This window comes from Phyllopteryx taeniolatus, chromosome 11 (genome assembly GCF_024500385.1).
Source record: "Phyllopteryx taeniolatus isolate TA_2022b chromosome 11, UOR_Ptae_1.2, whole genome shotgun sequence".
In the NCBI taxonomy this organism is placed as follows: domain Eukaryota; kingdom Metazoa; phylum Chordata; class Actinopteri; order Syngnathiformes; family Syngnathidae; genus Phyllopteryx; species Phyllopteryx taeniolatus.
The window spans coordinates 10,123,589-10,148,571 of NC_084512.1; the positions used below are offsets into that span (position 1 = coordinate 10,123,589).

At 42.2% G+C, this 24,983-nt stretch overlaps 1 protein-coding gene across 3 annotated transcripts in view; it reads right to left on the bottom strand.

Annotated features, from left to right (window-relative positions):
* zmp:0000000755 (phosphofurin acidic cluster sorting protein 2) overlaps nucleotides 1–24,983 on the bottom strand; it is a 70,262-nt gene that overhangs the window by 6,798 nt on the left and 38,481 nt on the right. Inside the window, exons 4-23 of one of the 3 annotated variants that reach the window (XM_061790905.1) lie at nucleotides 24,725–24,850; nucleotides 22,996–23,158; nucleotides 22,191–22,282; nucleotides 21,627–21,707; nucleotides 21,247–21,306; nucleotides 18,065–18,216; nucleotides 17,071–17,164; nucleotides 15,299–15,382; nucleotides 12,459–12,586; nucleotides 12,176–12,308; nucleotides 11,954–12,058; nucleotides 11,712–11,818; nucleotides 8,023–8,177; nucleotides 7,831–7,941; nucleotides 7,149–7,251; nucleotides 4,475–4,507; nucleotides 3,396–3,438; nucleotides 3,260–3,302; nucleotides 2,120–2,258; nucleotides 1,777–2,000 (exon numbers count right to left, since the gene is read on the bottom strand). In XM_061790905.1, coding sequence (XP_061646889.1) covers nucleotides 1,777–2,000; nucleotides 2,120–2,258; nucleotides 3,260–3,302; nucleotides 3,396–3,438; nucleotides 4,475–4,507; nucleotides 7,149–7,251; nucleotides 7,831–7,941; nucleotides 8,023–8,177; nucleotides 11,712–11,818; nucleotides 11,954–12,058; nucleotides 12,176–12,308; nucleotides 12,459–12,586; nucleotides 15,299–15,382; nucleotides 17,071–17,164; nucleotides 18,065–18,216; nucleotides 21,247–21,306; nucleotides 21,627–21,707; nucleotides 22,191–22,282; nucleotides 22,996–23,158; nucleotides 24,725–24,850 — 2,176 coding nt within the window. Of the gene's footprint in view, nucleotides 1–1,776; nucleotides 2,001–2,119; nucleotides 2,259–3,259; nucleotides 3,303–3,395; nucleotides 3,439–4,474; nucleotides 4,508–7,148; nucleotides 7,252–7,830; nucleotides 7,942–8,022; nucleotides 8,178–11,711; nucleotides 11,819–11,953; nucleotides 12,059–12,175; nucleotides 12,336–12,458; nucleotides 12,587–15,298; nucleotides 15,383–17,070; nucleotides 17,165–18,064; nucleotides 18,217–21,246; nucleotides 21,307–21,626; nucleotides 21,708–22,190; nucleotides 22,283–22,995; nucleotides 23,159–24,724; nucleotides 24,851–24,983 lie in introns of all 3 variants that reach the window. The other 2 variants (XM_061790904.1, XM_061790906.1) reach the window with 2 other exon arrangements.

Sequence of the window (24,983 nt, forward strand, 5' to 3'; positions counted from 1 at the left end):
CATCCTCAAACAGCAGAGGATGTACTTCCAGCAGCTTCTGAGGAAGCACGGCCTGCCACAGGGGATGTTGAGGCAGTTTTACACAGCAGTCATCGAATCAGTCCTGTGCTCATCCATCACAGTCTGGTTTGGTGCGCCACAAAAAAGGACGAATTCTGACTGGAACGGACAATCAGGACTGCCGGAAAAACCCTTGAGGACATGTGCGCTGCCAGAACTAAGACAAAAGCATGCAAAATCCTCTTGGACCCTCCACATCCACCACATCAGCACCTCTTCCAGCTCCTTCCTTTTTCTGTTTTTATGTCTCAAAAGTAGTTTTTGTCAAAATGGCTGTCTGTTCTCATACTACAGCGGCTCCAACTAACAGAAATAAATTCCTTCTGTGTTTTTGACATACTTGGCAAATAAAGAGGATTCTAATTCTGATTCTCTCGGGACGTGGATCGTCACCTCTCTGGCATGTTGTGTGTTGGCTCCGATGGTGGGGGAAGATGCTTGTCTGACCTGGCAGACCCTAACGTATTGCAAGGGTCTGCTGGGTACATCTGGCAGAGTCCGCTGTCAGAAGGAGTTTCAACTCCCACTTCCGGCAGAACTTCGCCCAAGTCCCACGGGAGGGGGGCAACATTGAGTCTGAGTGAACTGTGTTCCGCGTCTCCATTGTCGAGGTGGCCCACCAGAGGTGTGGGCGTAAGGTTGCCTATTGTGGCGGCAATCCCGAACCCGTTGGTGGACACCAGCGGTAAGGGATGCCGTCAGGCTGAAGGAGTCCTATCGGGCCTTTTTGACCTGTAGGACGCGGTGCTGACCTCAACTCGGGACGTTGTGAGTCGCCTAATACTTTGAAGACTTCCTCAATTCTAACAACACGCCTTCCCAAGAGGAAGCAGATTCAGGGGGCACTGAGGCGGGCTCTCCTATCTCCAGATTTGAGGTCACCGAGGTGGTTAAAAAGATCATCGGTGGCAGTGCCCCGGGGATCGATGAGATCCGCCCGGAGTTCCTAAAGGCTCTGGATGTTGTGGGGCTATCCTGGCTGATACACCTCTGCAACATCGGGGACAGTGCCTCTGGATTGGCAGACTGGGGTGGTCTCCCTTTTTAAGAAGGGGGACTGAAGAGTGTGTTCCTACTATAGGGGATCACACTCCTCAGCCTCTGGAGAAGAGCGTCCATCTGGAAGTCCATTCTCAGATTCAGGAGGAACAGTGTGGTTTTTGTCCTGGCCGTGGAACAGTGGACCAGCTCTACACCCTCAGAAGTGTCCTCGAGTGTGCACGGGAGTTTGTCTCTGCTTTTTGCAGATGATGTGGTTTGGATGGCTTGATCAAGCCGTGACCGTCCCCCAGACGTCTCCCTGGTGAGGTGTTCCGGGCACGTCCCACCAGGAGGAGGCCCCGGGGACGACCCAGGACACGCTGGAGAGACTACGTGTCCCGGCTGGCCTGGGAACGCATCAGGATCCCCCCGGAAGAGCTGGACGAAGTGGCTGGGGAGAAGGAAGTCTGGGCTTCCTTGCTTAAGCTGCTGCCCCTGTGACCTGACCTCGGATAAGTGGAAGAAAATGGATGCATGGATGGATGGATGGATTTTTGACATTTGCTCCACTTTATTCTCGTAATATTGCGTTTCCGCCCCTCATAATTTCACTTTTTTTTTCTTTTCCGGTGGAACTATTAATTCATGTAATTCTCCCATCTGTGAACTCATCAACAAGTTCAGTTTCATCATGCACTGTGTTTACTGTTTAACCCCCAAAGCCTCTTAATGTACCTTTCTTGTTCTTCTCCTTTGTGACGACAGTCATGGCCATACTGGGTGGAGGTGTGATATCTCCCGCGCAGGGCAGGCGGCTGACTTGGAGTGAGCGGAAGTTACTCTTCAGCGTGTTCTTCAATCCCACGTCCCGCTTCTCGCCCTCTTTTTTCTTCTCGGGGCCTTGCCACGTCCAGTAGTCCACCTGCAAGCCCATCACTTCGCTGCCAGAACACGGAGAACTGCAAAGGCAAACACTTTCAGTTACAAACCCCAGCTTTTCAAACGACGACAACATGGAAAGTATGTAGCTCCTTTGTACAGAATATTTGTTTGAAATGATTTCGTGAGTGTGTCTTACCCAGCTCCGGAAATGGCGGTGGACACAGAGGGTGACTGTGGCGGTGTACCCCCAATCTCCTTCCCATATGGACCAGCCGAAGGGGGTGTGGGGGAGGCCAGGATGCTTGTGTTGCCCCCCATTGCATCATCAGAATCCACTGTGAACACAATAGACAATTAAGCAACATCTAAAAAAAAAAAAAAAAAAAAAAACTTATGTGCTTGATCAGGAATTTGTGGAATGTGAATATCCTCCTGTATTCCGTACACAGGATCCTCAGTTTACGATGGTGTTAGTAAGCCAAATTTGTAATAAATTGAAACACGCCGGTGACCATAACTAACCTCCGCTAACACAGTAGTAAAGTCATAATTACTGTAAATATTTGCAGAAAATTCACTTGGTCATAAATATAAAACAATCAAATGAAAAACAAAGTATGGCAGTAACTGAGCGTGCCTTCTTGTACGACGCGATGACGTAAACTTACGCCGCTGGGCAAACTAGTTCATTGCACACCGTTTGTAGCCTTGGAACACCACGTGTGGGGACCGTCGTAAACCAAGGCCACAATGTAATGGACTTTTTCATAATTTTTGTTGGCAGGATCACACAAAAACGACTAAACTGCTTTTCATGGGTGGGTTGTAGGCCAAGAAAGATGTACTGAAATTTTGCAGCAGAGACCGATAACGATGTTGGATTTCATTTTTACGTTTGTTAACATAACGAGATAAACTCTTTGGGCTTATCTGGGACCTTGGCATAAAATTGTTTCATGTCTGTAGGTATGACAAAGTCCTTGAATCCTTGGATTATGCAGCAAAAGTGAATGTTACACAGTTCAGTCAGATATTTTTAGCGCTTCTAGGCTGTAAATATAAAACAATCAAATGAAAAATACTAAGTACTACAGTTACAGAGCGTTCCTTCTTGTGCCACAAGACAATTCTAACGCCGTGCGCCTCTTGTGACCTGAAAATGCCACAGGTCGGGAGTTGTAAATCAAGGACCCCCTGTATACTTAAAGTAGCACTTTTAAAATGATGCAGGTAAAATGTTATTCTCATTTTCTTTGTCTTATTCTATTTACATATTATGAGTAAATGACATTTGACGCTAACCCATATTTTGCTTAGGAGTCTGGATCTAACTTACCTGACGTTGACAGGCTTTGCTCCACAATCCCAACTTTCACAACCTGCAAGTATAAAACAATATTTCAGTGTTAAATTCTATGCTGGATGTTATAAAAAAATTAATTGCATTTTGATTGAAAAAAAAAAAATCCTACCCCAATAAATGGCACAAATTTCTGACAGGAGTCCTCGTCAGGGCTATGAGGGGAGACAATGAATAGGCTGTTAGTGTAGCAGGAGAGCGGCGGTGCTTGGAACACTGCAAAACCCCAAGGTGCAACACTCAATGGTCCTGGAGAGATGATGGCACCATGCCCCATCGTAGCAGAAATGGGACAAACTGGCTTTGGGGTGGAATGAGATAATCTTGGGGTGGGAGGAGTATGAGATGAATGAGAGGACCGCTCCTTACAACCAACATTTATTCGGGGCATTGTTCTTGTGAAGACTGCTAGAAGTGACTGTTACATTCAGTTCTACGGTGAACTCTTCTACAATGCATGCAAAAATATCAGACTTGAATGATTGTAGCGCTCATAATAAGAAGCCTAAAATCTACCGCATAAAAAAAAAAAAAATAAATAAAAAAATAAAAAAAAATCGCTGTAGTCAGAGATCTGCTGTGGGGAAGATTGTTGGAAATTTGTGCAAAAGTCACCTGGGGCTCTCCACCTCCAGTGTGAATACATGTGCAAGACATCAGTTCCAATGAAGCTTACCACCTCACACTCCTTACTTTGGAGCAATATGTTCCTTCTTTTCCATGGGAATAAAATACACTTTATGGATAAAAGTACTTGGACACATGGTCGCTATACCTAACCAGAAAGTGAAAATGGAAGAAAATAGGGAATTGGTTACACCTCCGCAAATACAGTATAACAACTTCCATTTGTCTAGGAAGACCCTTTTACAAGATTACAAGGAGTGTGTCCCATACTTTTGTCCAAAGAGTATATAATCAATGACAAGCTTATTAGTGGGCCTCTCATGCTGACTGACATATGAATCAGAAAACCACTATTGAGAGCGTATGGGATCATTTCGAGGTTGTTAGGCAAATCATTACAGCAACAACACGCAGGACACGGAAGGTCACACAAAACCCAGAAAGGACGTGCAGATCGACATTATGGTGAGTATCAAATGAGAAAAGGTGTGTTAAGACACAGCAGACAGCGGTGAGGAGAATCAAAAAGGAGGGCAAAAACCAAAACAAAGTCAAATTAGATACCTGATGTAAAAATCAAAATACAAACTTCTTTTCCTTGAATGCAAATCAAAGGGGGAAAGGAAGGAAGAAGGAATGCAAAAGATGTTAAACTGTGTGTTGTATTTGGTACCTTCTGACTAACAAGGAAGCCACTGACAGAGCAGAAAAGGACACATGCAAATACATCAGATAGACTATCTGTTGAGTGTTAAAGACTGGTTTGCCCTAATCAGAACTCTAGCCTTTTATTACAAGTTGATTGCAATTTAATGTGCATGTCTCCAATGAAAAAACAACATGATGAACAATTTATGAATATTAGCACAAATCAAAGCAACCTTAAGGTGTCACTGATGACTCATTCAGTGTTTGCATGCACATTGTGGATTACATTCTAATCCACAATCACTGTTTGTAATATTAGGGGCACTTTCAATATCAGGCTTACACCAAAAAGTCTGCCATTACAAAGGAAATAATGCTTTTGTTTGACATTGTCACGATACAGTGGAAATAGGGAGAAATAGTCAACCCAATTAAAACTTTCCATAGATTGTCTTTACTGATTATCCTGTTCAGGGTCGGGGGAATGGGGGTGGGGGTGAACATCAGGCAAAACCCAGACTACACCCTGGATTGGTCGTCAGTCACTCATAGGGCACATAAAGAGGCAGATAACTCTTCACAGTCACTCAAATGCACACCCTCACTGAATGGAAACGGAATCCAGTCAGGCAAGTGAACCACTACACAGTCAGTGACAGAACAATGCAATAAAAAAAAAACAAGTCTGAGGAGACAAAGAGAAAAATATACAAACGCCAATTCCAATGGAGTTGGGACGTTGTGTAAAACGTAAATAAAAATAGAATACAATGATTTGCAAATCCTTTTCAACCTACAGTAGTTCAAACAGATCAACTGTTTGTTTTGTTTTTAACAACTTTTCAGGCATTTTGAATTTGATGGCTGCAACATGTCCCAAAAAAGCTGGGACAGGGGCATGTTTACCACTGTGTTACCTTGACTTTTAACAACACTCAATACGCGTTTGGAAACTAAGGACACTAATTGTTGAAGCTTTGTCAGTGGAATTCTCTCTCATTCTTGCTTGATGTACAACTTCACTTGCTCAACAGTCCGGGGTCTCCGTTGTCCTATTTTGCGGTTCATAATGTGCCACCCATTTTCAATGGGAGACATGCATGGACTGCTGAACTCGCACGCTATTACTACGAAGCCTCGCTGTTGCAACACATGCAGAAGGTGTCTTGGCATTGTCTTGCTGAAATAAGCAGAGACATCCCTGAAAAAGACATTGCTTGGATGGCACCATATGTTGCTCCAAAACCTTTCACCATTAATGGTGCCTTCACAGATGTGCAAGTTACCCATGCCATGGGCACTAACACATCCCCATAGCACCACAGATCCTGGATTCTGAACTTTGCACTGATAACAATCCAGATATTCTTTTTTTTCTCTGGCCCAGGGGACACAACATCCATGATTTCCCAAAAACAATTTGAAATGTGGACTCATACCACAGCACACTTTTTCACTTTGCGTCAGTCCATCTCAGATGAGCTCAGGCCCAGAGAAGCGTTTCTGGGTGTTGTTGATATATGGCTTTCGGTTACCATGGTAGAGTTTTAACGTGCATCTGTAGATGTTCTGATGAATTGTGTTAACTGAAAATTGACAAGGAAGAATCATGGAAGTTGACGCATATGGTTTGCTTTCGTGGCCCACATAAAATGATGTGGCAGGCCAGATCTGTCCCCCGGGTCTTAAGTTTGACACCTATGCTTCTGATTTACAATGGCGCACAAGAAAGTCATCTTCAAGTGGAAAAATTTTGCATGACAGTGACATTGCCAATAACATGAAGTCCCTCCAACATTGATGAAAAAAATAATTTTAAAAAAAGGTCATGGAGGCCAACAGCAACATTAACAGAGCAGCAGGAATTTCTGCCAAGTACTGTCTGTGTCTTACATTTGACAACAATTTCACATATGCTTCATATTGGGTGAAAAGAAGAAATGAAGAAAAACGAAAGCAAGTAATCCAAGCGGGGCTAAATTTAGTAAAAACAGTCTTCAGAATCGTGTGGGATCATTGGGATCTTCTGGTACAAGTCCTCTCAAGTTGGACTCTCTTGTTGGTCTGATGAAACCAAAGTTGAACTTTTTGGCCATAACTCTAAAAACTTGTGTTTAGATGAAATTGTTAAAAAATTATTGATCTTGGTTTGATTATTTTTACATTTAAAAAAAGCGTGGCATTTCATCAGGGGTTTGCCGACTTTTTATATAAATCTACTGTATGTTTTTTTTTTGTGATAGTGGTTTTTAGCAGTGTAGAACTGCATTGTATTGTACTAAGCTATAGTTAACCCTTTTGAGCTGCGCAAGAGAGATAACCAAGTATTGACTAATTCCTCTGATAGTGTTACTAAAACAGAAGTGTACAGATGTTCTGTACATCTCACGTGAGATAGTGTACGTAGAAAAGCTAAGTGATTGTTAATTCCTTAGACCAGTTCCACAGGTGGTCCACTCAATTTGACTGAGATTAAAGACAATTGACATTAAGTTTGGAAATCATTCAGACACACATGCATAAGATACATGCATACCCACAAACACGCCACACGTAAAGATGCTTTTCATATTCAATAATGTGACTTTACCTCTTCTGTTTGTAGGTGAGCATAGCTTCAGAGATGGGAAACTGGTGGGACACATTAGCACCGGCCAGGTACTGAACAACCCGCCCTGCTACATCAATGTTATCTGCATGTGGAGCAAATAGAACCAGTGGTAAACAATGGAAAGTGTACAAATCATTTCACATTGGAGCTGTGTAAAACAATTACAGCTAAGTAAGCACACTACTTTATATCATCCTTTCATCTATTTGACTGCTATTCAAAATTCTGGCTGCAAGTGGCTAACAGTAATAAAACAAAGACTAAAAAGTGTGTGTGTGTGAGGGGGGGGGGAATCCCACAAACATGATCTCATGATGAGGTACCAAAGCAAGGCATTTGCTTTCAATTTTACAAGCCTCCTAATTCAACCTTTGGGTTAAATGTTGAGCCTGTTACTCTTCTTAGGGAGCTCCGGAGAGGGAGCAGGGTGGAGCAGTGGTGCCGTGAAGCAGAAACATTCCCTCCACTAAAGCACGTTGCAGCCATCTTTCGCAAATGGAAAACATCATGTCTCCATTCATAAGCCCCTGACCCGTGCTGTGGCCCCACTTATTTCCTTTTCAAGTCGACCAAACATTTGACCTGTCGCCATGCTTTGAGGTCAGATACGGGAGGTGTGTGTCGCCGCAAACCCCGAGTGTGAGCAAGAGTTGTGTCCTACCTGAGGTGGGCCGTTCCGTCCTGCAGAACAACTCCCTCCATGCTGTGTCCATAAAGATGCTGTTGAACTTGCCGTCAAACGAGGCCACGTACTTGGCCAGAGGATGAGAGCCTGTGCGGCAATTGCACAAGATATTTGTCAGAATACTTCTGAAACATGTAGATCACTAAACTTGAAGTTTGATTTATTTACCAATAGGGATGACCAGGAAGCGTATGTAACTGAGCCAGTCAGGAGTCTTGTTTGCCAGCTGCTCCACAAAGAACCTCAGGATGGTGCTCAGGTAACTCTGGTCACCTGCGACCGCCACCTTCATTGTGGGCGGAGTCTGTGCATTGCAGTTACAACTATGGGTTAAGTGAAAAGAGAAGACAATTGAATTAAGATTGACACTTATTTCACAGATTACTATGTATCTCCAACTTTGAAATTAATTTCCCTTTAAAATAATGAGGATGTGAATGTTGGACAAAGTTTGGAAAACAGTATAAGGCAATGCAATTAACTAGTAATTGGGGGTAAAATACGCTAAAAAATAAAAATCTTTCCCTCCTTGTGATAAGGAAACACCTTTGGAAAAGTTTCTTTCATTAAACAATGGGGAAAAACTATTGGAATTAATGTAGGTAGTGTGGCCTCAATATTTTAGAAATGATCAGGGCACGTGATGAAGGAATGCACAGTGCAAGCCTTCCTTTTAACGTCCATGGATATTTTTTTTTTTCTGACAGAATGCTGCAAACCCAATTTAGGTGATCTGAATTCTGTGTTGAGTGCAATGTGAGGCTTGAATGGAACAAAAAAGAGGAACAGTGTGATATCTATTGGTATAAACTGGTTTTAACACTATGGTTACTTTTAATTATAACATTTGAAGGGAAATTCCAACAGACAATGCCGTGAATCAACACCACAACTTTGAATGACTCGATATGACATGGCCCAATCTGGAGTGAATGTCTTAACCACTGGTTAAAGTCTCCCAACCAGTCAGGAAACAGGTACGAGTGTGGCCAGAAGGGTCCCTTGAGGCACTTAAAAACTGTTTTTCCACCACAGATTGGACCATGTTCAAACAGGCTATCACCTACAACTCCATCACATGTCTTCAGGAGTACACACAGACTGTTACTGCCTACATCAGCAAGTGCATGGATAATGTCACCACCACTAAGTCCATCACTGTGTGTGCCAATCAAAAGCCATGGCTGTCGGGGGAGGTCTACAGACTACTGAATGTCCGCAATGCAGCTTTTATGTCTGGGGATGAGGAGGGCCTGAGGACAGCCAGAGCCAATCTGTCCCGTGGCATCAGGGAGGGCAAGAGGGAGTACTCCAGGAAGATCACCCACCGCTTCAGTGACAGCATTGACACAAAGAGTCTGTGGCGAGGTAGTCAGACCATTACGGACTATAAACCCTCACCACAGAACTGCGACAGCTCCACTCCTTGCTAATTGAGCTGAATGAATTCTTTGCTCGCTTTGAGGCACACAGCAGCACCCCTGCACACAAGACTCCACCCCCTCCTGGTGACCAAGTACTGACACTGACCCGGGACAGCTTGAAAAGATCTATCGATAGGATCAACACACGAAAAGCCCTGGGCCCAGACAACATACCTGGTCGTGTTCTGAGGGACTGTGCAGCTGAACTTGCAGATGTCTTCACGGACATCTTCAACACCTCCTTGAGTCAGGGTGTTGTCCCCACGTGCTTCAAAGCCACCACCATCATCCCGGTCCCGAAGAAGTCGTCTCCCTCCTGCCTCAATGACTACCGTCTGGTAGCGCTCACTCGCATCCCGATGAAGTGCTTCGAGCGGCTAGTCATGCACCACGTCAAGTCCTCCCTCCCCACCTCCCCGGACCCCTTCTAGTTTGCATATCGGTCCAACTGGTCAACCGATGACGCCGTCTCCACCGCCCTCCATTCTGTCCTCACATACATGGACTCTAAGGACGCATATGTCAGAAGGCTGTTCATGGACTTCAGCTCAGCATTCAATACCATCATCCCGAAACAACTGATCTACATACTGGACCAGCTGGGGCTCAACACTTCGATGTGCAACTGGCTGCTGGACTTTCTGACAGGAAGACCGCAGGCAGTACGGGTCAGCAGCAACACATCCAGCACCATCTCTCTGAACACAGGGGCCCCTCAAGGTTGTGTGTTGAGCCCCCTCCTCTTCACCATGCTGACCTATGACTGCACACCGACATACAGCTCCAACATCTTCATAAAGGTTGCAGACGACACAACTGTGGTGGGTCTCATCAGCAACGGGGACGAGACAGACTACAACAGTGAGGTTAGCCGCCTGGCCGGGTCGTGCATGGACAACAATCTCTCCCTGAATGTGGAAAAAAACCAGGAGATTGTTGTGGACTTCAGGAGCACGCACTCCCAGCTTGCTCCCCTGAACATCAACGGTGCTGCGGTGGAGAGGATGCGCAGCACCAAGTTCCTGGGAGTGCACATCACCGAGGACCTCTCCTGGACCAGCAAAACCTCATCACTGGCCAAGAAAGCTCACCAGCATCTCTACTTCCTGCGCAAGCTGAGAAGAGCCAGAGCCCCGACCCCCATCATGTGCTCGTTCTGCAGAGGGACCATAGAGAGCATCTTGGCCAACTGCATCACTGTATGTTACGGAGCCTGCACCGCATCTTGCCGCAAGACTCTTCATCGCATAGTGAGGGCAGCTGAGAAGATCATCGGAACCTCTCTTCCCTCCTTGCACGACATTTACAGCACTCGCCTCACCCGCAAAGTCCTCCGCATAGTGTGGGATGCCACCCATCCGTCACACAGCTTCTTCCGTCTGCTGCCATCAGGCAGGAGACTGGGGAGTCTGCGGGCCAGGACTAGCCGACTCAAAGACAGTTTTATTCATCAGGCTGTCAGGAATCTGAACTCTCTGCCCGCTCTACCTCTTCTGTCCTCTGCCCACCAGGGCTCTGAACTCTTGACGCCAGGCAAAAAAGTAGATGCACACGCACACACACACACACTCACACCAGACTCAGTGTTGCACCAGCCACTTTAGCAACATTGGGGTTTTGTCATATAATTTACAAATGTCTTATTTGCCTTGGTTCTCTGACCTTGACTATATTACACACGTCACCTGACCTTTGATATATGCACATTCAATTAAAATTTTTTATACTGTATAGACTATCCCTCCATCCATCCATTTTCTGAGCCGCTTATCCTCACAAGGGTCGCGGGAGTGCTGGAGCCTATCCCAGCTATCTTCGGGCAGGAGGCGGGGTACACACTGAACTGGTTGCCAGCCAATCGCAGGGCACACATAAACAAACAACCATTCACACTCACATTCACACCTACGGGCAATTTTAGAGTCTTCAATTAACCTACCACGCATGTTTTTGGGATGAGGGAGGAAACCGGAGTGCCCAGAGAAAACCCACGCAGGCACGGGGAGAACATGCAAACTCCACACAGGCGGGGCCAGGGATTGAACCCCGGTCCTCAGAACTGTGAGGCAGACGCTCTAACCAGTTGAACACCGTGCCGCCATTGTATAGACTATAGTTTATTTATATTGATGTTGTTATTTGTACTGTCTTTTGTCGCACCGTGGGCCTTGAGTACCGTCATTTCAATCCTCTGTATGCGTTACGCATATTGAAGAATTGACAATCAAAGTACTTGGTAACCTTGGAAGTATAAAGCTAGGTTGGAGTTGCTGTACCACTGCCATAAGTTCCAGGAAGAAGACAGCTACAGTATCGTTGGTGGTAGCATACCGTGATGAACATAGCGAATACAGTATTGGTCACTGTAAGATGTTCATTTTGATGACCTTCTACCTCCAGCCACAATTTATGAGCAATCATAAAGTGACTCACAATCTCTGGATTCGAGTAACGATGGTGTTGAAGGCAGCCTGGACATCTGCGGCTGAGCAGGTGGACACAATGGGCTGGGCCTGTTCGTGGAGCAACTCTGCGACATACTACATTGAAACACAGACAGAAAGGACATGATGATACAAGGTTGGTGGGCTTGAAATAAAATGGTTGGTGGGCTTGAAATAAAATGGGGAAAATAAATATTTCGAGATTTTGAGTATCTAAGCGAAGCCACTAACCTGTCCTTGCCACTCCATGATGTTGATGAGAATGATGCTCTCTGGCAAGCGTTCATCAGAGATAAGGATCTGGTTCAACTGGTCATACACAGACTTCCTGGGCACCTTTTGGATAAATCAGTATCACGGACTTAGAAAGTGACACAAACCAGGCTGTTTACACTTCAAACAAAAACAAAAACAAAAAACAGTAAGCAGATTTTGACTTGTGAAGTTGTTTACCTGTGCTATGAGTCGTGATTCTGGCGAGCACTCACTCTCTATGCTGCTGGTCCGGTCACTTTGGGCCTTGGAATTCTGTCTGTCTTTCATGGAGGTACTGCGTGGACGCCTCTGCAGCCTGTTCTCCATTTTACTGAAAGGACGAAGAAGAACAAGGTGCCTAACAGGAAGCTATAAATAAGAATGAAGGCAATCCAGCTGTACGTCATGCATACAATAGCGATCATGTGAATTGAGAAGGATGTTGTGTGCACAAATCCAGATGCTGTGCTCGGCAGTGTACCTTGGAGACATGTGGTTTTGGGACTCCGTCTTACAAAGCTTCCCAACAGTGGTAGTCATCCGTTCAGTGGTGCTGTCCCAGCTGCTAACCTCCCCTGGCCCTGGCACGTTGTCATCAGTCTCTGGCTCCTAAGCCAAAAAGCAGGAAATAAACCATAAGGCAAAGAGGACTATAGAAAAAAGTGCTAATGTTCATCACATAAAAGTTTCTATCATGCCCTGACGGGAACCCCCTCAGTTGTTCTTCCACGCTCCACGTAAGGTCTGAATCATGACGTATCTGGAGTCAGCATTTTAGTGATGTAGAAAGGAGGTGGGTCAGAAAGTTGTGACCTCTTAACTATTTCAGATATTGAGTTTGAAGAGGGTGAGCGATGCAGAGCAAAGCCTTGAATACACTGCACTCAGAGGAGGACAGCTAAAAAGAGACAATCGAGCACAGGCAACAACTAATTGTCAAGACTACCCATATCTAGCAAGGGGCTGCCTTATGTGGTCTTCTAATTGGGGCAAACACTACCGATTATTTTTGTATGCAATTAAAAAAAAAAAAAAACTATTTAAAAAATGTAACAGTAAATATTGTTACAAAATGCAGGGAAATATACTGGCCGCTATTTTTGGATATATTACTGTCATAATGTACTTGCATGTGTTTAATGGTTATGAGAAAAACCTCCTACTGTATTGTTCTTTTTCCTTATTTATTGACCTATGGATTATTTATTTTGTGTGTCCTGTCAGATAAACGCTGATTGTGGCTTTTTTCTTTCTTCTTATATGATAACTAGAATTTAACATAAATGACAGAAACTAATGTTAAACTAAAGCAACTTTTGTTACTGTGAACGATGTCTGAAAACGTAAAATCACGTTTTTGAACATGATCCATATGGAGTTCATTATTTTGTTAGGGATTTATTTTTGTTTTTTTACTGATTATGGATTCTTATGATTACAATTTTATAGTATTGATTAGTTTTTTCTTATTTTTTTATCAGCATGTTCAATAAATTTTGCAATTCTTCTACTACTAATCTTCTTTTCGGTGTCATCCTATTCCATGTAACCCTATATCCTGCATCCTCTCCTCTAACACCAACTGCCCTCATGTCTTCCCTCACGACATCCATCAACCTGCTCTTTGGTCTTCCTCGAGGTCTTGCCTGGAATCTCATCCTCATCACCCTTCTACCAATATACTCACACTTTCTCCTCTGGACATGTCCAAACCATCAAAGTCTTGTCTCTCGAACTTTGTTTCTAAAACATCTAACGTTGCCTGTCCATCTGATGAGCACATTTCTAATCCTATCCAACCGGGTCACTCAGAGACCTCAGCATCTTCTTTTCCGCCACCTCCAGCTCTGCTTTCTGTTGTGCCACTGTTTCTAACTAATTCCTACATCATGGCTGGCCTCACCACTGTCTTCTAAACTTTGCCCTTCATCCTAGTAGAAACTCTTCTGTTAACACACCTGACACCTTCCTCCACCCATACCAACCTACTTGGATCCATTTCTTCAGTTCCTTAACACACTCACTATTGCTCTGGACTGTTGACCCCAAGAGTTTAAAGTTCTCCACCCTTGCTATCTCTTCTCCCTGGAGCCTCACCTCTCTCTCTCATTCATCCAAATAGAATATTTTGTTTTACTTGGGCTAATCTTCATTCCTCTCCTTTCTAGTGCATGCCTCCGCCTTTCTAACTGTTACTCCACCTGCTCCCTACTTTCACTGCAGATCACAATGTCATCTGCGAAAATCATAGTCCACGGGATTCCAGTGTAACATCATCTGTCAGCCGATCCATCACCACTGCAAACAGGAAGGGGCTCAGGGCTGATCCCTGATGCAGTCCCACCGCCACCTTAAATTCCTCTGTCACACCTAAAGCACATCTCACCACTGTTCTGCTGCCCTCATACATGATGTGGACTGTTCTAAAATACTACTACTCTGCCACTCCAGACTTCCACATGCAGTACCAGTGTTCCTCTTTGTAGTACATTGTAGTCGTGGCTCGGTGGGTTACAGTCTGTATCTCACCGAGCATCCAATCGTTTATGCTATTGTACAGGCATCATAAGTTATGGGGTAAACAATTACGTACCAATAATAAGGTCTATTCAGTTAAAACTGTTAGCTGTCTTTGTGGAATGGTGGCTGCCTCACAGCAAGATTCCTGGCTTAGACCACTCTTATCATTTGACGTTGGGGACTTTCTGTCTGGTGTTTACATGTTCAATCCATGTCTGTGTGGGATTCCTCCAGGTGCTCTGGTTTCCCCCACAACTAAAAACATGTAGTGTTACTTTTCACTCAGCATCATAGTCACCAAGTGTGGTGGGTGACAAAAGATCTGGATTCGGTCCCCTGGCGCTACACAGTAGCGGCGCACTGCTCCTCAAAGATGGGTTTTAAATGCAGAAGAGAGCAGAGAACAAATCTTGCTTTCTGTACATTGTATACGACTAAAATAGTACCTTTACCGTTGATGAGATTTGATTTATGAGAGAGAAAAAAAATCGGATTTGTTACACTTCTAATACTTGTACTTTCTGCTGTAATATGTTCTTTTATATTTCTCGCTCATGTGTGAAAAAAACAACTACCCATCCAAAACCAACCAAAGAATTTTAATCAAATATATTTTTTTACAGTGGATATATCCTTACCCTTGCACACCCCCACCCTGCTTAGTTTATTCCCGGAAAACCCCAAGACCCACGAGAGGGAAAACACACTCCAGTTTCAAGCGTGAGGGAGTGGAAAAGAAAAATGGAGAACACAATGCTCGAGGGACATTTGGGCAAAGAAAGTGTTGTACCAAAAACATACCCCGATGGTTGTGTCTGTGGCACTGTCCTCTTGATAGCGGGGCCCTTGCACTTTACATCTGTCCACAGTTAAAAAGTCTCCACTCTGAAGGGTAAAGAACACAACATTTTGAAATCATTTCATGATGAATAAAAATGGAACACTTACAAGTTAGTTGTACACAGTCAAGCTGAGGGACATTGGCACTTTATGACTGAAAGGTTGTATACATTTTAGTATTTCTACCAATTTATACATAAACCCACAAAAACACACATGTGGTCAAGCTTGCTGAATTGGAAACTTAATTAAGTTTTGTTATATCTGTTTAGTATGGGGAGAGATATGTCTCAAAATTATATAAATTTTCCAAATCCACAAATATATCCGCAATTCATGCGTGTTTTCGAATCCACAAATTATTTGCACACGTTTTTCGGATCCATAAATATCTCCGCGATTTACATGTGTTTTTTAATATCGTCTGTGCATTTATCATGACTTATCATTTGTAAATATTATATGTGTATATATATATAAATATATATATTACACACACACACACTGGGGACCCCTTAAATTTTTCACTCTGTTATATTTCAGCCATTTGCTAAATTCATTTAAGTTCATTTTTTTCTTCATTAACACAGCACACTGCACCCCATATTGACAGAAAAAATTAGTCTATGCTCTCAACGGCGACAGCAACACTGCCGCCTAGCGGATGGAGGCAGGGCCTTCCCACACGTATGAATATTCTCAACTTCAAACTGCGTTATATTTGTCTCAAAAATAAATGTGCATGCCCAACAATTCACAAGCAGAATTTAATATTTACAAATGATAAGTCATGATAAATGCACACACATTAAAAAACAAACAAAAAAAACAAAAAAACGTGCAAATAATTTGTGGATTTGAAAAACGTCTGAATCGCGGATATATTTGTAGATTTGAAAAACACGTGAACGAACCGCGGGCATATTTGTTGATTTAAAAACCATCTAAATCTCAGATATATTTGTGTATCTGAAAAATACGTGCAAATAATTTTGAGACATCTCTCCCCATAGTTTATAGAGTATCCATAAAAAATTTCATTTTTTTGCGTCTTACAGTTGAATGGAGATGGTTGTTTGACAAAATGGACGACTCACTGCCTGGAATGCTCTGGGCTCATTTGTACAAGCTAAAATGGATTCCAATATATTTATAAACAGCCAACCCTCGTCCTCCCTCTCACAAAGTCAGACACAACATGTCTCTCACTCCCTCTTCCGCAGCTTTTTGTCTCCAACAGATCATAAATCTGAGTGGGAATGCTTTATCCAATCTTCTTTCTGAGCTAGGGAGCAGATTCGGGTCTGCATGTTTGAATGTGTGTGTTGATAGTGGTGAAGAGGTCATCTGGTGTCACTCTCTATAAATACTACAGGGGTGAACAGGGTAAGGACAGCAGCCCCTTCATCCTACCTACCAGCAGCGGAAGGAGTCTGTCTGTTTGTGTTTGTGTGTGTGTGTGTGTGTGTGGGGGGGGGGGGGGTGTACTGGGCTACATCTCCCCCATTCTCAGAATATTTAGCATGGTTCTTGGGAATCCCTAGACCATTCAATGCAACAGAGCTGTAAGGCATTTACACACTGCCTGAGTGCAATTACTTTACATAACACTGTTAACAACATGACCCCATCCAGCACAACCAGAAGAAAAAACTTTATGGGTATCCAGCAGGACTAAAAGGAACCAGAGCAGGTTGTTATTGCTATAACTCAGGGCCTGGTGATCGACTTACAGCATGTAACAGCTCTCTCTGTTGACTTTTTTGGCTATGTATGCTTCCGATTTCTGTCTGGGAGCTGGAGTGAGACATCCCCTCGAAAAAAGGCCTGGAAAAAAAAGATCAGAATTTCAGAATAAAAACAGTTCTATAACTAGGAATGAACATAGTAACCTATTAGTCATTCAATTGATCTTTGACTATTCTGACCATCAAGCCGTACTGATTTTTAAAGAAATTGAAGCAGTTGGTTGCAACCAGCAAAGGTCAATTATTATGAAGTTTGTGGCCTGACGAAGACAAACAGGCTGAGCCAACAGCTGCGTCCATGCAGACCTCTTCTATGGCACAACTCCTCCAGGCAGCACTACTCTGCTTATGACAACACTGCCATCAAAACAGGACTTCAGATCAGTGAGGATTCACCCATCCCTTCATTGATTGCAACCCTACAGTTTAAAGTAGTAATCTCTGCATTACTTAAATTTAGTTGGACTGACTTCTTTCAGACTGTATTCATGTTGACATGCTCATATTTGTCCAGTATGCAGAGGATAGTACCTTGTTTTGTTAATGAACTGTGCACGTTAAATGTGAAGAAATTCCATTAGGCCTCAAGCTCGGCTTTTTTTCAATTGCTGTGCAGTATAGTTATTTTGTTACAAAGTACTTAAATGTTGTTGGTTTTTTTGCGTGAAAATTATTATTCTTGACAGAAGGACATCTATGCAGAAAAACACACTTTCCTTAGTATTTTCTGCCATCTACAATTATCTACTAGTGCATCGCAAATAACAACTGATTATTAATTGTCAACATCAGCTGAATTATTTTTTTGCAAAATGCCCATCCCTAACCTTATCACACAAATACATATACAAAGCTTTGTTTTGCTCTACATCTATCAACTTCAGGAATTATGGCTAGAAGAAAATCCTTAGCAATTCATGAAAGGCTGTAGCTTAATCACACAACTTATTGCAACGAAACAAAACGGGGGCAAACTCACTTAAGTTTAGGCTTTGGTGTGCTCAAGACACTTTCATTGTCCTCCATCTCCGGCCCGCTGTCACTCTGGTTGTACACCTCTAAACTGTCGTAGAGTAAGTCCAGGTCCTCCTCTACTTCCTGGGTCTGGTCTACTGGGTCAGAGTCCAGGACCTGCCACACATGATAGACATACAGTATTGTCAACGTAAGAGTAAGCTTGTAAATATCACAATGAATTAAAAAAAAAAAAAAAAAAAAAAAAAAAAAAAAAAGGTATAGGGATTGGCCAGTGCCGCACATTTTAGAATCACTTGTACAGCTGTGCGAATAAATACTGAATGCTATGAAAAAGAGAAACTATACAGTGCCATGAAAAACTATTGGCCCCCTTCTCAAATTCTTATATTTTTGCATAGTTTCTCCACTTTAATGTTTAAGGTCATCTAACAAATGTATATATCAGACAAATCTGACCCAAGTGAATTTTAAATGTTTTTAAATGGTGATTTTTTTTTGGCCCTGCGTGAAAAAGTCATGGCTCTGTAAACCTAATAAGGGGTTGGGCTATCCTCAGCAGCAGCAACTGAAATCAAGCATTTTTCTAAAATTGGCAATGAGTTTTTCACATCTCTGTGGAGATATTTTGGTCCATTCTTCCTTGCAGAATTGTTTGAATTCAGCAAAAATTGAGGGTTTTCGAGCATGAACGGCCCTTTTAAGGTCATGCCACTGCATTTCATTTGGATTCAAGTCTGGATTTTGACTAGGCCACTCCAAAACCTTCATTTTGTTTTTAAGTCATTCAGAAGTTGATTTGCTGGTCTGTTTTGGATCATTATCCTGCTGCAGAACCGAAGTGTGCTTCAGCTTGAGGTCACAAACCTTTGCAAAAGTAAGCCTTTATGTTATTTTCGGTCAGCAGTGGGTTTCCCCTTTGAACTCTGCCATGGATGCCATTTTTGCCCAGTCTCTTCCTTATTGTTGCGTCATGAACACTGACCTTAACTGAGGCAAGGGGGGCCTGTAGTTCTTTAGAAGTTGTCCTGAGTTCTTTTGTGGCCTCCTGGATGAGTCATTGCGGTTCTCTTGGGGTAATCTTTGTAGGCCACTCCTGGGAAGGTTCATCACTGGTCCATGTTTTTTCCATGTGAGGATAATGGCTCTCCCTATGGTTCGCTGGAATCCTAAAGCTGTAGAAATGCCTTTCGTAACCCTTTCCAGATTGATAAATGTCAATTCCTTTATTTCTGGAATTTCTTTAGATCGTGTCATTTTGTTGCAGCTTTTTCAGATCTTTTGTCTGACTTGATTTTGTTGGGACAGATTCTGTTTAAGTGATTTCTTGATTGAACAGGTCTGGAGGTAATCAGGCTTGAGTCTGATTAGTAAAAATTAATTAATTCATGATTTAACAAGGGGGGTAATTACGTTTTCACACAGGGCCAGGTAACTAGGTAGGTTTTTTTTCTTAATAAATGAAATCATTTAAAAATATATATTATTATTATATTTGTCTCATATTTAAATTTGTTTGATGATCTTAAATATTAAAGTGGGGAAACTATGCAAAAATATAAGAATTTGAGAAGGGGGCCAATACTTTTTCATGGCACTGTAAATACACCAAGGGACTTTAAGTTGGCTAATCAGATGCTAAAGGCTAGAAGATACCTGCAGGGTTGAACTTTGATCTGCAGGCTGCACAGTGGGGATACATATCATAGGAAGTGCACACAAGCAGGCTTTGGGACTAATCAGGTGATTAATGCCACTCCATAAGTGCAAGAGCTGTCAGGGAGCAGATAAACAGTCTGTCCCTTCTCTACCTCCTAGGCTATGTATTTATAGAACAGCGGCCATGCACACAGTCCAGCCACAAGGAAGAGATTAGTGACAAGCAACGTGATAAAAGATCATCAGGCAAACTGAAGTGTGCAGAACCATCGAGGGTAGCCAAACTCAGATTGCAGTGAGTCTCTTGTAAGATTGGTGAGTGAAAGCACTCAGAAAGATGCTATTGACTTCGATTAATATAAACTAGGGATCGATTGCTCTGTGATGTTGGCCAGTGTTCAACTTGATCATCAGTGAACTGTGACTGGTCCCATAAGAGTCTCAGAGTAAACACTCAATAGTAAAACACACAGTCAACTTTACAACAGCATCAGCATAGAGGTTTTTACCAGTGAGTGAACAAAACAAAAAACACGCAAATCCTGCTAGACTAATGTAAGACGAGAAATAAGAACTCCAAAAACTTATGAACATCAAGGTTAAGAAGCATAAGACAAGCAAAAGAAAAGACGTTAAAGTTAAATCCACAGACCACTTGTTATTGTTTGTCAGACACCAAAGAAGATAACCAATGAATCCATCTTACTAGAGATTTTTGTTCAGAAATTTTGGTTTAGACAAGCCAGTTCTGTTCTCTCTCTTTATGTTTATGTATGTAAAATGAAATATTTCTTTAACATTTTCTATATACGATGTGTTTATGCATTATTAATTTATTTTTCTTAATTGATTTGATTGATGTATTGATTTCACTGCACAATAGGGTTAATTATCATTTTAAAGGTCTATGGTTTACCACAGATAATGTGCTAATGGACATCTTGGGGTTGGTGCCGACTTCTGCTGTTGACAAAATTACAAGCCATTCACTTGAAAGGCGCTGAATGAATCTAAGATATCACAATTATTATTATTACAGTATGGACTGCACCTTTTGCATGTATTCGAGGACTGCTAAGAGGGACAACTAATTTAAATACGACTCAACATTTATCATTAGATTAAGTCGTGGAGAATAAATCCCTTAATAGATTCCGCATACAAATTGTTGCTAATGGCAATTTATGAATCATACAACCATGAGTGGGGGTTAATGCAGCCGAGCTGATGCTTGAAGCTCTTGTTTTTTCTCCCCCCAGGCAATTCTTTTCCTGTCAGGAATACATTAGCAACAACCTAGCTTGATGCTGTTTAGTCAGGCAATACTGATAACATGAGATCTTTTCCAACAGCACCTGAATAACTTTTCTACAGCTGTCTTATTTAAGGCTTTATAACAGGAGACCCAAGAAAATCCACATGGGCGTTCCCCTCTAAAATTCACTTTCATGTCTTTTGCTTCAACCTTGAACACATTCTCTTGGGTATCAATCAAATCAATGGAGCTATTCCTTTTTTCCAACTCACCTCATCTGTTACCTTGAACCTCTTCAACAAGGCCACAAATTTCTGCTTGAAGTTTGGTTGCTGTGACAGAGAATAACAAAATTGTCACCAGTTGGAAAGGAAATTACTGCCACGGAGAAAATAGCAATATTTCTGATTTATAAATTCTCCCGGCAGATTACGCATCCATAGTCACTGCAACGACCTTTTTAATGAGTCCACTGGACCCACATATCTCATTTACATGCTCATCCACAGCCTACTAATAGCTTGCACAAATGGAGCACACTGTGTGCTTCCCCTAAAAGCTTCTGAGTCACAAAACAACGGTCTTGGGTTATTCTCCTGGTCAATGATTAGCCAGCATAAAAGTACATGTGGCAGAACAGATCGGAACTAACCCTCGTCATGGACGTGGTCCGTATCATTTTCCTCCGGGCTTTCTTGGGCTTGCGAAGCTCGTCGTCTTCATCATAAATATCCTGAAATACAGGGAAGGGAGATATGATAAATTATCTTATGTATGACTCCTAAAACATCTTATACTGATTGTTAAGCATTCCATCAATTTTGTGGCATCAACTGTTAATTAATCGTGTTATGAAGTATTCAGGCAGAATGGATTGGCTGGCATTCAACATTACTGGGAAGTACAAAATATTCAACTTGGAGCTTTTGACATCTGAAATCAAAGCTTCCAACTCAAAAGTAACAACTATGGTTAATGACATTGATGTGTGTGTGGGTGTGCATACACACGTGTACATGTGAATTTTGTTCCTACGAGGGCAACGTAGCCCAAATTTATACCGAAGTCGTAACACGCAGTTAACCAATGCAGAAGTAAACCCGTATTTATAGCTATTATTTGTGTAGAAAAAACCTCTGGGCCATGAATTTAAAGCAATCTAATTAAAAACAGTAAATCTAAAAAGACATTTGTCATCTTTCTTTTTGGCACTCACCTGGCCATGAGCTGCATCATCACTAGCTTCTTGCTCGGATGAATAACTGTCATCGTCCTCCTCAGAATAGTTGTCCAAGTCTGGGGAGCGGTCTAAAGAAAATACATCAGAAACTAATTTAATAGACGAATAGGTTTACAGAAATATGGTGTTTAAACCAAGAAATTACAAACAGAAGCAGGCAGAAATCCAAGGCCACTTCAGTTAATTACTTACTAACTCCGCTTTCCACCATGATCATCAAACCCATTTAGTTTGACCTTACTCAGCATGAGGAGGATATTGTTTAAATAGCGAATTTCATTGCGAATGTTATTGCTGGGATTTTCTGTTCTTTTTAATAAATTAATTTCAGTGTTTATTCCATTCTATTAAATAGGATGGATGCCATAAAGGATCATTGCAAAGAGGAGCAAGATAAACATTCTCTCAAAGTGACACAGGCTTAATACTTGGTACATGAGCTCATCTGTTATGTTTGAGTGACCTCCTTAATAACAACCAGAACAGCTAGGGACCAGCATAGCAGGATGAAGGCGTGGAGCCTAAGCCGGGCCAAATATTTCCCCCACTGTCCAGAATTAGAGCAGTGTAAGGTAATAGGCCCGACATCTGTTCAGCGAGGAGATCAACATTACAAACATAGCAGAAGAAAGTAACATATTCTCAGACCCAGGATGGGAAAGCATTATTCGACTTCAACCCGTCTTCATTTGGGAAATGGAATCCATGTGTTGGGAGCAAAGAGAAAGGGTGAAATGTAAGTCAGGATTAGACCTCATGTGGGGGAGATGACATTGCCCACCTGAGGTTTTAGTCTTTCGACCAGCTTGTCCACTGCTGTCCTCGTGGTCAATGGGCTGGCTGGACAGAGAGTACACGCTGATCTCCGCAACACGCACTGGCGCTTCTTTCACGTTGCTATGGAGACCAAGAATCTGGCCCCCATCTGTGGGATGTTGCATCACCTGAACATAAAGACATTATCTTAAAATAAAAATACTCGCTAATTTCAATAACCTTGCCCCTGCATGGTTCATAATATATGTTCTTTTACAATTAGGACACATTCCCATCATCCTTCTCAATATCAAGTCCTCTTTAGCTGAGATGGAATTATGTCTCATGCAATTTCTGCGTGGATCAATCACTCAGCAGAGATACTGAAGCTGAACAGAACAAATGCTTCCTTCAACAGACCGGAAGGATGAAAGAATGTTATCTCCATCTTCACAGAGTTAACAATGATACAGGAGAGGTAGCCTCCATTACATTGATTTACACCAAGCGAAGGATTACAGGCAGAGAGCGAAGCAATCTCTAAATTAATCTTCACTTCCACAGAATAGTTTATTTTTCATCTCGATTGTCTAACAGACCAAAGCCAATTTGCTTGTAGCACGAAAACAGTGGAACAGTTGTATTGCTTTACTTCCAATCTCCATCTGGGGAGTCCCTGTAATATTTCACAATATGAATTGCTATAGAGGGAGTAGGACAATTTCCCTCAAACACTAACAGGGGCTGCAACTGGAAGCTACATTTTAAAATCCTTTTAAATTCAGGATGAGTGCAGGAGACCAAATTAAAAACATACTGATTATAACATACTGGATTTGCTCAGAATAAAAAGGGATACTATAATGTACAATTTAGTCTTACTCATACAAGACTGTGGGATGTTGCCCAACGGCTGAGTGACATTCTAAACTGTAGCCATGTATTAGTCTTGCTTTCAGATATTAATATTCATGACCATTTCTGGGCTACAGCTAGAATAGCATTTTTCAACATCAAAGGATGTATTTAGAAATGTACAAATGCAATACTAAACTTAATTGGGGCAATCTTTGTATTAATTGACAGCTCGCTCCCGTAAATATGCACACTGAATAAATATTAAAACATATTTTCGAATTTAGAATCCACACCCCATTTCCATTAATCTATAAGATTGTCTCACAAACCTTAATAAATCAAAATAAAAACAGGTCAAAACGAGGTACAAAAAGCATGTGGTTTCACTTCATGTCAACAGACATTAATAAGCAAAATGAACCAAAGATCTTTGCCTGACGTAACAATGTCCATATGAGAATTCTCTTTGTGTTTCACCCTTGTAATATGCAAAGAAACATTAGTCCTCGCTAGCAGATTCTTAACCCCAAATGACTTGGATTGAGGACTTAAACAGCACCACGTTTCCATTAAATAAACATCCATACTGGGCATTAGACCAGCTTTTGGCCCATTATTTCTATATATCATGGTTCAAAGTAGTGCTTTCAGAAAAAATACATTCAAAGCCAGCTCCAGATGGCCCATAATCCCATACAGCAGTGTGTGAGGAGCATGAATCATTCAAAAATCAAGTGTAACACCAGCAGGGCCTCTCTCTCTTGACAAAAAAACAAAGGTACATGGCTAGGAATACATGTCATCACTGTCAGAGAGATAAGCAGAATACACAAAAGTCCAAAGAAACACAACAGCTCTCTGGTGAGAGCCAACCATGCAAATGCAACATGCAATACCTCGGCCATATTGATAACTCCCACAGCCAAAGTCTTGTAGCCCAGGATGGTTCGATTCTTGTAGCGTTTCCTCCTCTGCAGCATTATCTGTAATCTGTTGGCATCCCTCTTCAAAAAATGGGGGTACTGGGAATAAAAACAATTAAGATTAGATTACATCCTAATTTTTAAAGGTGCTCTCTGTCTGCTGTGCATGAAAATGATGGGAATCATATTGGTAAACCATCCGTGTCACGAGTTCTAAAGCCAGGTGAATACT